The 15000-nt window shown below is 45.7% G+C and overlaps 1 protein-coding gene across 1 annotated transcript in view; it reads right to left on the bottom strand.

Annotated features, from left to right (window-relative positions):
• The window catches only part of LOC308165649 (glypican-6-like), a gene marked incomplete at both ends in the record, with an annotated part of 79400 nt that extends 64498 nt beyond the window's left edge, over window positions 1–14902 (bottom strand). The window contains 2 exons of the mRNA XM_080539799.1: window positions 7146–7537; window positions 14875–14902. Of these exons, the coding sequence (XP_080395925.1) occupies window positions 7146–7537; window positions 14875–14902 (420 nt within the window). The remainder of the gene's footprint in view (window positions 1–7145; window positions 7538–14874) is intronic.
• Between the last annotated feature and the right edge of the window lie 98 nt (window positions 14903–15000).

Here is a 15000-nt window from a genome sequence, read left to right as displayed (position 1 = left end):
TGTTTGGCCCAGTCCGGTGTTCTGTTGATATGTGCAACCTATCGAGATGTGCTACTTAGCGATTCTGTGCATGTGCATGGGTTATCATTTGCGCTAGGTAGTCGCACTATGGTATCATTTTTCGACAAGGCAGCATAAATCGTCAGAACACAGGCCCTGACCATCAGTGAATTCAGTATGAACCTCTCTTCCCTGGTCAGTTTTTCATCCATGACGTGACACGACTGCTAAATGGTTCAAATGTAAACGTCTAAATGGACTTTAAACCCTTCAAACGATCAAATCCCTCACAATCTTCTTTCACAAGCTGGTATAATGGGGTTTTGACTGTGTTTTAAGTATCGCAGAGATATACATTCTAAATGGTCATCGTAATCTCCAGTCCTGAGGAGGATTTCCTGTTGTGTAATCCAGGAGTGATCCCAGGAGTCTGGCTGAGGGAGGAAGTCTGCCGTAATCCCACTCTACGTCCTTTGATCTGGGGTCCATTCCACTAAGGTTGATTATCTTCTAAGCCTCGATAAAGTTCTAAGCCTCGATAATGTTAGCTTGCGTTCGGTTCCATCAATGTGGCTCAAATAATTCGCTGCTTGGTTGAGCTCCTTCTGAGTCAGATATAATTAGCCTGGTCGCGACCAGGCTAAAACACTGGCTAAAGTAAGACGCGCGTCAAAAAAGGCTCACAGGAGGAAACTACATCCCGAACGACAGTTCCTCTTTTAGGAAATATTAGTTCCCACTTCACACGAGATAGATAGATGGATAGGTTGACTGTGTGATAGAGAGATAATTTGATATTTTGTGATCGATCGATAGATAGTTTGATTGTGTGATAGATAACTTGATATTTTGAAAGTGTGATAGATAGATCGATAGATCAATAAATAAAAGAGTGTAAAAAAAAAAAGTAATTATCTCAACTAGCATTGCTGTCTTCACAGCGGTCTGGCTGGCGCAGTGGTTAAGGCAGCCGGCTAGAGTTCCAAAGGTTGCGTGTTCGAGACTTGATTTAAGTGATTATTTTTTAATTTATTTTTACATTTAACCGAAGCCTTCATGCAAATCGATTTACAACATATATATATATATATATATCTGTCTAAGTGAATCATCTATCCATCAGTAATCGTAAGAATTACGTCTTCATAAAGATCAATAATTCGGAATGCTGCGCAAATGTAGGACCCCTGCAGAGTGGAGTATCTTCATTTCGACAGATCGACTCTTCGGGGCTCTTTATGTCTGCGTGCACGCGCCCATATCGAAGATTTGTAAGCCTGTCTTCTGTGAACACTGATGACACAAGGCTGATCCTCGTTCGAGGAATCACCTGAGGCTTGAATTCCAATCCCGAGTTGCCTGATCGCCGCATTTATTTCAATCGCCGATATACTAAGCCACCTTTAGTGGAACGGCCCCCTGGTCAGCATCATAAGCTCATAGCAGAGCTGTTTATTTACTTCTAGCATGTACCACTCAATGACATCATACAGTGAGGGAGAGTGGGAAGTGGAGTGTGTGTGTGTGTGTATGTGTGTGTGTGTGTGTGTGTGTGTGTGTGCGCGTGTGTGTGTGTGTGTGTGTGTGTGTGTAAGCGTGGGTGTGTGTGTGTGTGTGTGTGTGTGTGTGTGTGTGTCTGTGTGCGTGTCTGCAGCGGTACAGCCAGATGGTCTACAGCCATTCTGGTCATTCTGACTGAAACATTGTCAAGTCAGCAAGGTTCCATCTCTCTGATGACAGTCTGACCCAGGATCAGGTCTAAACCAGTGCCGTGTCCACAAAGGGCAGAAACACTGACCCAGGATCAGGTCAGCAGTCCTGTGTTACAGCTCTGAAGTGGTCCTCTGTGGCTCACTTGGTAGAGCATGGCTCTAATTACGCTTAGGTTGTGGGTTCGATTCCCACTGGGACCATATATACTGAAAATGTTCTGCACTCACTGCAGTGTAAGTCACTTTGGATAAAAGCGTCAGCTAAACGGCTTCTATTATATGATATTATATTATATTATGAAGGTTGGGAGACTACAGGAGGCTGTTGGGTGTAATTAAAGAGGTAAGGCAGGGTTGTATCAGGGTTATATCAGGGTTGTATCAGGGTTATATCAGGGTTGTATCAGGGTTGTCCATCACCTCCCTGCAGCAGCAAGGCCCTTGATACCTCAGCCTTCTCTTTGAAGCGCTAATTCAGCGATTACTGTTCATATCATATCCGCTGCTAGTGTTGTTGATCAAAACTGCATGGGCCTTCAATGGGCTTGATGCATGTGTGTGTGTGTGTGTGTGTGTGTGTGAGAGTATATGGGTGTGTGCATGTATGCGTCCGTGTATGAGAGTGTGTGTGTGTGTGTTTGTGTGTACGGGTGCGTGTGGGTGTGTGTATATGTGTGTGTGTGTGCATATATGCGTCCGTGTATGAGAGGGTGTATATGGGTGTGTGTGCAGACCCTTCCCCCCTGACCAGGATGTTTTCATTCAGTCTCCAACGCTTCTCTCTGCTGCCTCGTGTCATGTGACGCCCCCCCCCACCCCACCCCACCCTGACACCAGTTTGACACCTGTGATAACACCTGTGGCTATTAGCAGCTAGCACGTAGCGGCGATGAATTCAGTCCTCTCTCACACACACACACACACACACGACCCTCCTCTCACACACACACACAGCTTTACGGGAAACCCGTCTAGTCCACCTGTCTGGCTCCAATTACCTTCCTGCAGGAGATGCTGATTCATAACACAGATAGGGGCGTCGGCAGTAAGTCAATGATCTAGCGTGGTATGGACTGTGAGTGTGTGTGTGTGTGCGTGTGTGTGTGTATAGGGTATGTACCGTACCATCTATCTGGAACATGTGTCTCCAGGCATGCGGATAAGAGGAGGGGAGGGGAGGGGATGTTATCAAATGCTTCACTGCATCCTGGCTACGATTCTGCACGGAATGCGACACATTCGTGGCCTGAGCATATTCAGAAGCATACTGTTTCCTGCTATGACTGGCAGCAGGATAGATGATTCACTTACTTAGTCAAATGTATTAGTTCCAAGTCGCTGTGGATAAAGGCGTCTGCTAAATGCCTCGTCTGCATCTGTAGATGTACATTCTGTCTATAACTGCACAGTATCTAGAATGCATACAGCCTGCAGGTCAATGGACCCTTATCTATATCTATCTTCATACACCGGGTACCATTTTTATAGTCTTTGGTATGACTCGCCGGGGATCGAACTCACGACCTGTGTCGTTTGTAAAACCCGAATCTCTCTCAGCGCAGCCTTCTGCTCCGAGTCTAAAACAGCTTGCTGCTGATGTCACACTCGGCTGTTTGTGTCTCAGAACAGGCATCGCTGTCGGTTGAATCTCAGGTCAAGGTGATTTGTCCTGTCAAGTGACTTCGTGCTCTCTCTCTCCCTCCCTCCCTCCCTCCCTCTCTCCATTCAGGCTGTTTTTAAGCCAGACAACCTTCTGCTCTGCCCTGATATGTTTCTATGAACTGTGATTCCACGTCTTTATTACTGATTGGGAACGACTCAGCGATCAACAACAACCACAGAGAGCTCTGAGATGAAGGGCGGGAGTACGGAGGTCACATGGTCTACAGGAGACCAACCACAGAGAGCTCTGAGATGAAGGGCGGGAGTACGTAGGTCACATGGTCTACAGGACACCCTGCTGTGATACACAACAAACTACCTCCTCCAATGACTGGACCCTGGCAGCTGAAAGAACAGTCAACCCCTCAGTACTAAACTGGTAGTGGTGGCCTAGTGGATAGTGAGTTGGACTGATGATCAGAAGGTCATGAGTTCAAATCCCACCAGGGAACACCACCACTTAGGTGTGCCCTTGAGTAAGGCACATAGCCCTAAGTTACTCCAGGGAGACTGACCCTGTAATCTCTGATTGTAAGTCGCTTTGGATAATAATTGCATCTCCTAAATGGTTAAAATGTATTAATCGGGGGCTCGTCCGGGATTAGATTAATTAATTGATTAATAGACTGATTGCAGTCTGTGCCCGTCAGATATTAAACCTGAACATAATACTGTAGTGTGTACCCTAACCCTGTAGGCCTGTGTTGTAGTCATGGCGATAGTCATGGTGTGATGTAGTTCAGTGTGTTGTAGTCATGGTGATGAAGTTCTGTGCGTTGTAGTCATGGCGATAGTCATGGTGATGAAGTTCTGTGTGTTGTAGTCATGGCGATAGTCATGGTGATGAAGTTCTGTGTGTTGTAGTCATGGCTATAGTCATGGCGTGATGTAGTTCCGTGTGTTGTAGTCATGGTGGTGTAGTTCAGTGTTGCTCCCCGGGGCTTCAGAGATTCTGGGACTGAGATAAAGATGGTGGCGTTCCATCACTGCCAGCCTGCGAGGCGCGAGCCCCCGAGAGAAGGTCAAGACAAGACGCTCGGTGGAAAACCCTCCAACACCAGTCCTCCGCCTCCGACGCATCATATCTGTTTCTCTTATTTCTCTCTCTCTCTCTCTCTCTCTCTCACCACTCCCTCCATTTCTCTTTCTCCTCCCTCAGAAAAACAGCAAACATTGAGCAACAGAGGAGATACAAAGGCGTTCTATCATTGTCAAGACTCTGCGGCCACGTCTGAAGCTGCACTCAGGGCCAGCCTTCAATTTACATACATTGTCTCCTGACAGAAGCTGGTGGCAACAGCAGCTGTTCCACCTAAAGCTCTGGTAATGGCTGCCTGGTCAGCTGACCACAGCTCTGTTCAGCTCTGGGAGGGTGAAGGTAGTAAAGGTAATTCACTAGAAATATCAATTTAATCCCATGTGGAAAAAAAGGCTTGTTGTTTCTCTTTCAAAATGTACATGATATCTTGTTCTTCCTCACTATATGTAAACAAAAGCCAGGGATTTAGTTACATAAGTTGGACGCTTGATCCATGACGCACTTTGGTGTTACTCTTTTGTGTGTCTGAAAAAGGGATTTAAAGAGACGGGATTTCCCCACTAAGCCCTTCAGACGACATCACACTTCATCAGAGTTTGGCGCTGCTCTCTCTCTCATAGCCAGTTATAAACCCCACAACTACTCTGGTAAGAACCGATAAACAGCTTTATTCTTTAATACATTAAATAAACATCTCTCTGACTCTGAAATCTAAACATTAAAAAAACTCTTCACACAGAACCAGATCAGCCAACAATGCTGCCCATCGAGAACAAAGCCAGCCAACAAAATAACTCTACAAAGAACTAAATAACTATATAAACAACGAAATAACTCTACAAAGAACTAAATAACTATATAAACAACGAAATAACTCTACAAAGAACTAAATAACTATATAAACAACGAAATAACTCTACAAAGAACTAAATAACTATATAAACAACGAAATAACTCTACAAAGAACTAAATAACTATATAGACAACAAAATAACTCTACAAAGAACTAAATAACTATATAAACAACGAAATAACAATACAAATAACTAAATTAATATATAAATAACTAAATAAGGAGCATCAGAGAGATGTTCCAGTACAGGACGTGAGAGAGACAACAAAGAGAATAACAGAGGCAGAGCGTCACAGAGAGAATCCCACTTCACAGTCGCCTGTAGGGTCTTTCTCTTTAATCTCTCTCTCCTTGCCCCATGTCTTAACTCCCTGTGTGTGACCCCCTCCCTCCTCCCCCCCTCCCTCCCTCCCCCCACCACCCCGCTTTCTCAGATGGAGTGAAGCTTAGCTTATACAGCACCCTAGCCACTGGGCAGCCCCACATCAAACAGAAAAGCTGTTTTCTCCAATTGTATCGGCCTCATACATACAAATCAAGTGCATCGATGTAAACAGGGGATCACAACATCCCTCCCCAGTGCCGGGGGGGGGAGAGGGGGGGGACGGGACGACGACGTGTTTCAGTGCCGGAGGGGGGGGGGATGTGTTTCAGTGCCGGAGGGGGGGGGGAGGGGGGGGGAGGTGTTTCCGGGACACAAACGTCCAGACGGTTGGACAGAGCCTCTGCTGGGACGTGCCCTAAAAGCTCCTGGTGAATAAATAAGAGGTGTGAGTGTGTGTGTGTGTGTGTGTGTGTGTGTGTGTGTGTGTGTGTGTGTGTGTGTGCGTGTGTGTATGTGTGCTTCTAGACAGCGAGGGTAGTAAACAAGAACAAGGACAACTAGTGGGGTCGTTTATATTCTGAATTAAAAGTCTTTAACAGACCAATTTAATCAGAGTTATACTGTAGATAATGCATAAACATGAACATGACTGAATATGGATAAATAACAGATACATATCACTACTGCATATTTTCTCGAGGCAACAAACGACTGACAAACAAAGTAAGTGATTCATCTATCCACATCAGTCAACATAAGAAAAACTATTTGCAGTCATTTATTTACAGTGGATAAACTGTACAGGGTGTCAGTGAGATGAAGAGACAGGAATCTAAGCAATCAAATTGTCTCAAGCCGGCGTGCGTTGTGCTTCCCTGAACGGATCAGCTCTGTATCCTCCTGCTGAAACCTCGGGGGCTAAACTACCTGGGAAGCAGCAACACCTGAGTCTACCAACAACACCTGAGTCTACTAACAACACCTGAGTCTACTAACAACACCTGAGTCTACTAACAACACCTGAGTCTACTAACAACACCTGAGTCTACTAACAACACCTGAGTCTACTAACAACACCTGAGTCTACTAACAACACCTGAGTCTACTAACAACACCTGAGTCTACCAACAACACCTGAGTCTACTAACAACACCTGAGTCTACCAACAACACCTGAGTCTACCAACAACACCTGAGTCTACTAACAACACCTGAGTCTACTAACAACACCTGAGTCTACTAACAACACCTGAGTCTACCAACAACACCTGAGTCTACTAACAACACCTGAGTCTACCACCAACACCTGAGTCTACCAACAACACCTGAGTCTACCAGCAACACCTGAGTCTACTAACAACACCTGAGTCTACTAACAACACCTGAGTCTACCACCAACACCTGAGTCTACTAACAACACCTGAGTACCAGCAACACCTGAGTCTACTAACAACACCTGAGTCTACCAACACCTGAGTCAGAGGAGTCAGAGGAGTCAGAGACAGACTCAGCGGTCTAACAAGTGACCCAGCCCCCCCAGGAGGAGAGAACTCACCTTGGCCACCTTGTTGGCCACCTCTCTGCCCACCACCAGCCCCTGGACGAAGGTCCTGGCAGCGATGAACGCCCTGGTGACCTGCGCCTTCAGCTTCCTGGGCACGTCTCCGAAGGGCCTGAGCTGGTCCGTGTATTTGCTGATGCACTCCAGGTAGTCGTCGCTGAACTGGTACTGGGAGTTGAGCAGCTGGAACATGCGCTCCAGCAGGCGGGACCAGAAGTCGTTGAGCATCTCCTCCAGGTTGACGTTGCCGCCCGTGTAGTAGCGCTTCAGCTCCGTGAACAGGTCCTGGAACACCTCCGAGTTCTGCATGTAGAGCTTGCCGTACGTGCGCGTGAACATGTCGTTGAGGGACTTCTCAGAGTTGTCCAGCAGCTCCAGGAAGAACTCTTGAAGGGAGGAGGAGGAGACAATAATTAATGAAAATAACATGTTTGTTTGTTTTTTTACACACAACGTAAATACACAACGTAAACACACTGAAAGTGTGTAAAAATTTATACTTTTTTATTGTATTTAACCTTTATTTATCCAGGAGGTCCCTTGAGATTCAAGTCTCTTTTTCGAAGGAGACCTGGCCAAGGTAGCACACCAGTACAAGGTTTACAAAATTGGAGAATAAAACGTCATAAAAACAGACAAGAGACAATAACTAACTACTATATCTGTTATCTGTAATTATTACATCAATAATTAACTAGTTAATTAACTCAACATCAACTGCAACACTGAAGACAGTGAAAAGAAACAGTGTGAAATGAAGAACTGCGCTGGTCGTATTTTATCTGCATCAACACCATGTGTTTATGTGGGAAGGTGTGTGTGTGTGTGTGTGTGTGTGTGTGTGTGTGTGTGTGTCCTCCCTACAACAACACACCATTAGTTCTAGAACCCTAAAACAACAGACCATTAGTTCTAGAACCCTAAAACAACAGACCATTAGTTCTAGAACCCTAAAACAACACACCATTAGTTCTAGAATCCTAAAACAACAGACCATTAGTTCTAGAGTCTGAGTCTGAATTACAGATGTGGACAGCATCTCGCTGTGACTTCATTTAGGTCTCATGATGTTGTATAATACCTTATACTCAGAGGACAAAGCACATCAGCCAAGGATACGCACTCTGTTATGTGTGGACAGACGGTCCAGAGCATTAATAATGGAACAGCTGGAATAACGGCCCACAAGCACATCAATGATTCATGAAGAGGTTCTGATTGCCATGAATATTTGGTTACTATACACATTCAGACACAGCTACTGGTATATTACTGGTACTACTGGTATATTACAATGTATTATTCTATAGTTTGTGCGCATGTGTGTGTGTGTGTGTGTGTGTGTGTGCGGTGTACCATTAAATTATGTTTCCCTATGCTTCCTCTATTACTCCACTTCTGATTGATCCTGTCTGTCACCAAGGCAATGTGTGTGTGTGTGTGTTCAGGTCACCTAGGCAACGTGTGTGTGTGTTCAGGTGGTGACAGGCCTGTGAGTAAACATGGCGTACCAGAGGGCTGAAAGAGACTAAATTGGTCAATTAGGAATCGACTTTGTTTGGAAATCATCCAACATAATAACGGTGATTAAGGACGACCCTAACCCAGGTTATGGAACCCTATGATGCAATAAAGCAACAATATCATTATGGAACACAGCATATGTTTACCTGACTCAGATCATGTTCGCAAATTAGACAGATGACCTTTACACAAATCACACACGTACGTGTATCTCACACTAACACACACACGCACACACACACACACAGAGCTGGATAGATTGTAACTCCTCATTTAACCCTCATACCTCCCCTGTCTCCAGCAGCTTAAATGAGTCAAACTCTCCTGTGTGATTATGAACAACATCAACGACAGCTGCTGAAGTTGTTTACATCGACTCGTTCCACTGGCTGTCTGTCACAGTGTGGGCTCTGACGTCCGGAGAAGACACACACACACACACCAACACACACACACATACACACACTCTCTCTCTCTTTCTCTCTTTCAGTAAACACAAAGATCTCACTGAAGCCTCGTTAATAAGAACGCATACCCCTGAGTGCACCGACAGGCACACACACACACACACACACACACACACACACGCAAATATAGTTCAGGACACTCTCTAACATTAGCTGCATGGCTGGGTGCTGCTATCCATACAGTTTATTTATATATCTGTATCAGTGCAGTGTTAGTCAGACAGCAGTCCTATGGTCCCTGGTCAGCTGGTCCCTGGTCAGCTCCAGTCATAATAAAGCACTTCCCCCCTCCTGTGATAATGCAGCCAACCTTTAAGGCAGGTTGGTCAATGCTGCCATGCCTGTTATTTACTTAGTCTCCTGCAGGGTAGCACGACTTGGCTGGATCATATACACTCATATACACACTCACTGGACACCTTATTAGGACCACTAACACTGGGTAGAGCCTCCCTTTGCTCTCAAAACAGCCTCAGTTCTTCATGCTATTGATTCCACAAGATGTTGGAAACATTCCTCTGAGATTCTGGTCCATGATGACATGATTGCATCACGCAATTCCTGCAGCTGTGAATCTCTCGTTCTACCACATCCCAAAGGTGTTCTATTGGATTCAGATCTGGTGACTGGGAAGGCCAGTGAAGAACACTGAACTCATTGTCATGTTCATGATATCTCCCTCAGCGGTCCCCAATTTGAAATAAAGGCTTGAAATGAAAATGAAACCAGTTTGAGATGACTTTTGCTTTGTGACATGATGCATTATGATGCTGGAAGCAGCCATTAGAGGATGGGTACATTGTGGCCATGAAGGGATGGACATGGTCAGCAACAATACTCAAATAGGCTGTGGCATTCAAGCGGTGACTGATTGGTATTAACGGGCCCAAAGTGTGCCAAGGAAACATTCCCCACATCAGTAAACAACCTGAATACATTGGAAGGTGTACAGGTGTTCCTAATAAACTGTTTGTGACATTGGGTATATTCTGGTGTTCGAACAGAGAGGGAGTGGATTTCTTGTGTGGAAACAAGGACACAATGACCCGATATCCAAAGTAACAAGTCAGAGGGTCTAAGCATCATTTCAAACAAATAAGTAAAGTTTTATATGACTTCATACAAGAGTCTGTCTCCCCCCATGTCCTGCACTGCCACGCTGTTCTAACCAGCCTGGACAGGAAGTCGTCTCTACAGAAACCTGACCAGGACCGACGCCGACGTAAACTGTGATGATTAATTAGCAAACTAGCGCAGAACTGATCTGTCCATTCACAACATCCACACTGATCTGTCCATTCACAACATCCTCACTGCATCCCATCCCCCCCTGGGTGTGTAGCCACTGGGCTAATCATCACCATCAGTCATCATTACCGGGACATGGAGGGGTGGAGGGGGGTGGGGAGGGGGGGTGGAGATGCTTTCTTCTGGGAGTTGTGTACTGCAGCGTTTCCTTCAGCTCTCACGGCTTTAGTCACACCGTACTACACACTGTAATACACACTGTACCTGTACTACATACTGCAATACACACACTGTACTACACACTGTACCTGTACTACACACTGTACTACACACTGTACCTGTACTATACACTGTACCTGTACTACACACTGTAATACACACACTGTACCTGTACTACACACTGTACTACACACTATACCTGTACTACACACTGTACCTGTACTACACACTGTAATACACACACTGTACCTGTACTACACACTGTACTACACACTATACCTGTGGTGGGGCTACCTCTCTCTCTGTCTGTCTGTCTGTCTGTCTTTGTATCCCTCTGTCTGTCTTTCTCTCTATATCCCTTTGTCTGTCTGTCTGCCTGTCTGTCTGTCTGTCTGTCTGTCTGTCTGTCTGTCTGTCTGTCTGTCTGTCTGTCTGTCTGCCTGTCTGCCTGTCTGTCTGTCTGTCTGTCTGTCTGTCTGTCTTTGTATCCCTCTGTCTTTCTCTCTATATCCCTTTGTCTGTCTGTCTGCCTGTCTGTCTGTCTGTCTGCCTGTCTGTCTGTCTGTCTGTCTGTCTGTCTGTCTGTCTGTCTGTCTGTCTTTGTATCCCTCTGTCTTTCTCTCTATATCCCTTTGTCTGTCTGTCTGTCTGTCTGTCTGTCTGCCTGTCTGTCTGTCTGCCTGTCTGTCTGTCTGTCTGTCTGTCTGTCTGTCTGTCTGTCTGTCTGTCTGTCTGTCTGTCTGTCTGTCTGTCTGTCTGTCTGTCTGTCTGTCTGTCTGTCTGTCTGTCTGTCTGTCTGTCTTTGTATCCCTCTGTCTTTCTCTCTATATCCCTTTGTCTGTCTGTCTGCCTGTCTGTCTGTCTGTCTGTCTGTCTGTCTGTCTGTCTGTCTGTCTGTCTGTCTGTCTGTCTGTAGCTGTGCTGTAGCTCAGGAGGTAGATCCGGTGTCTAATGATCCCAATGAGCCAGCGTCTTGCATGGTAGCTCGCCGCCATTTGGTGTGTGAATGTGTGTGAATGAATGAATGGTCTTTATTGTCATTGCTATAGTACAGGTACCAAACAACGACATTTGGGAGGGGTGGCTCCCCTGGTGCTAGGAAAGAAAAAAAAACTAAAAAAACAAGAAGGGAAAGGAGCTGGTTTACATAAATAAAGGCTATGTACACTATCCACTATACTATACTGTACAGATAAGACGACTAGGGTTGTCATATTGCACATAGTGTTATTGCACATTCATTTAAAGTGTGTGAACGGGTGAATGAGAGGCCGTTGTAAAGAGTTTCGGAACAAGACACTAGATAAGTGTTGCCCTGTACTGCAGCGACTTCCTCTACATCCTGTCCTGCTCCTGTACGTGTCACTTCAGAGACGATGTCAACATGTCTGAGGAGGAGGAGTCGTCACCTTGTGGGTTCAAGCCCCTTTCGATAAAAAGTCAAACACGGTCGTTTGGCCACACAAAGGAGTTCAGAGTCCTGAGGCGTTCGGTGGGAATGTTGACAGGTGAATGGACGTGGGTTGGTACAGATCAGCAGGCAGAATGGAAGGGAGACGTGTTCATTCATGTGTCCTTTCAAGCGTTTCTCATTTCACCCTGACGGCGTCAATGTGCAGAACGGAACTCAAGTCTTGGAATGAAAGAGAGGGTTTGTCCTCTGAGAGAAGTGTGTGTGTGTGTGTGTAGCTCATCTACAAGAGAAGGAATCAACATGGCTACATGGCCCTCCCAGCTGAGCTTTTTCAGAGGCACACTCCAAAACGAGGGGTAGGGGTAAAAATTAGAAATGGGATTGGGCCTTATTGTCCCTCTCTCCCTCCCTCCCTCCCTCCCAGCTTAATCACCTGTTCTCATTACCTGTCCTCAACTCCCCAGCCCCTCATTCCAGCTGAGAGACTCCTGATTACACCACATTTGAATGAATGAATGAATGGACTTTATTGTCATTGCTACAGTACAGGTACCAAACAACGCAATTTAGGAGGGGTGGCTCCCCTGGTGTTAGGAAAGGGGGAAAAAAACACTTTTAGAAGAAAAGAAAAATCACAAGAAGGTAAGGAGCTGGTTTACATAAATAAAGGCTATGTACACAATCCACTGTACTATACTGTACAGATAGTCAACTAGGCTTGTCATATTGCACAATAGTATTTTTTTCACGTTATTTAAAGTGTCACAGTTTGCAGGCTTGAAATGTACATGTTTGTGCCTCAGCACTACACCTGATTTTTTCAGTCCAGCAGCTGCCATACAATCCGTCCAGACTGTCCTGGGCCCAGAACTTAGGTCTTTGCTGTGTTCAGGGCCTGGACGGCCCTGTGGTAGAAGCAGTTCTTCAGTCTGTTTGTCTTAGCGGCCAGGGTCCTGAACCTCCTTTTCGAGGGCAGCCTGGTAAAGTGTACGTGCCCAGGGTGGGTCGGGTTTAAGTAATAAGACGCCTCAGGCCTTTTCTCTTTAGAAACAGTGTTTCTTGTTAAATCTGAGTTGAGCCAAGGACACTGTGTCCCTGTGTCTGTCTCCCTCCGTAGACTGACGACCTCCATCTCTCCATCTCTCCACCTCTCTGAACTGTCCCTCCTACAGACCTCCTCACCCCCATTACCCTCCCGTACAGTTTCTCTACTATAAATAAATAAAAAGTAATTATTCCTTCTTCTAGCATTGTAACTGCTGTCAGGACTGCAGAGTTACTCCCTATTTCCGCCGTAGATTGAAGACCTCCATCTCTTCAGGCTCCACCTTAACTGTCCCTCCTGAAACCTTTCCATCCCCCTGTTCAGTTTCTTTACTGTATATAAAAAATAAAGATAAAACACGTAAAAAACATAATTCTTCCTTCTTCTAGCATTGTGACTGCCAATGAATGGCCTTTGGCCTAAGCAGATTATTTATCTTGTGATGATGAATGGATAGATGATTCATTTACTTAGATGTATTTGTTGTAAGTCGGATAAAGGCGTTTGCTAAAGGCCAAAAATGTACAGTAAATGTCATGTAAATGTTTAAAGGTTGTCCCACTGGCCCATGGATGAACAACAGGGGTTAGGTTCTGTATCTATGACGAGTGCATTTACCAGCGGTAAATTCTAAAATACAATGTTTAAGTAGCATAAACATTTGGGGAGGTGCAGAGATAAATATCGTGAAACGTGACGAAACGTGTGAAACAGAGAGTTGTGCAGTACTACAGTACTAAAGTACGCTACACAGACCACAGATGTCGTGTCTCTGAGGTAAACCATCAGCGGTGGTCGTGGTCGTGCTACACAGCCCTTCCTTCACATTCATGTCCACCACGATACGACGACTGTCTTAGTAGATTTGTCTCAAGCCACTCGTAGTGAGCCTGATCGATTAAAACACACTTACACACTTGACCCCGGCTTTTGAGAACGAATGTCGGCTACAACAGGTAAAACATCCCTGTTATATATACAACAGGTAAAACATCTGTGTTCTTTCTTTCTAACGCAGCTCTGACTTTCCTCTCAGGAAAGCGGAGAATCACGTCACTGATTTGCTCCAAAACCCACAAACATCCTTGAGGATAAGTGGGGCAGAGCAGCGTCCTGGTGGTTGTGGAGATGATGAATGGAAGCTCGTTACCAGGGTTCCAGGGTTACCAGGGTTACCAGGGTTACCAGGGTTACCAGGGTTACCAGGGTTCCCATGGAAGGAATAAGACCAAATTAAACTGAGGCTACAGAGAGACGCCTAACGTCCACCACCTTCCTCCTGGATCGTAAAGAACCACCCAGAAGGACTAAATCCACCCCATAAAGACTAATAGATCACCGTTAAAATAGCCATATACCTTCTCTCTCTCTCGCACTCTCTCTCTCTCTTTCCTCTCTCTCTCTCTCTCTCTCTCTCTCTCTCTCTCTGTCTTTCTCTGTCCCCCTCTCTCTCCCTTTCCCTCTCTCCCTCCCTCTCTCTCTCTCTCTCTCCCCTCTCCCTTTCTCTCTCTTTCTCGTTCCCTCTCTCCCTCCCTCCCTTCACCCAGCAGTGTGGTGGATATTGCACACGCACACATGTACACACACACACACACACACACACACACACACACACACACTTCTCATGGGTCAATGCCTGAAAAACTGGTATGATCAAGAGGGGGTTTAGGAACAGTGACAGGGGTGAAAGTCCTCAGCAGACATAATGAGTTGAGCTCCACTCTACTCTCTACACTCGGAGGCTAATTCAGTCTGCGGAAATAATTGTAGAGGCCGTTACCTCCATGTCACATGCGATCATCTCACCTCCTACTCCCAACGCCTCCCAGACCATAATCACTCCTTTAATAACCAGAAACACCCGCTGCGACCATGGGAGTAGAGTACGCTGCTCTGCAACGCTACACACAGTGCAGCAGAGTGATTCCTGCC

The sequence above is a fragment of the Nansenia antarctica genome, assembly GCF_963989245.1.
Source record: "Nansenia antarctica genome assembly, chromosome: 9".
In the NCBI taxonomy this organism is placed as follows: Eukaryota; Metazoa; Chordata; class Actinopteri; order Argentiniformes; family Microstomatidae; genus Nansenia; species Nansenia antarctica.
Note: the sequence above shows the minus strand (reverse complement) of the source record. Positions and strands in the feature narration are given on the sequence as shown.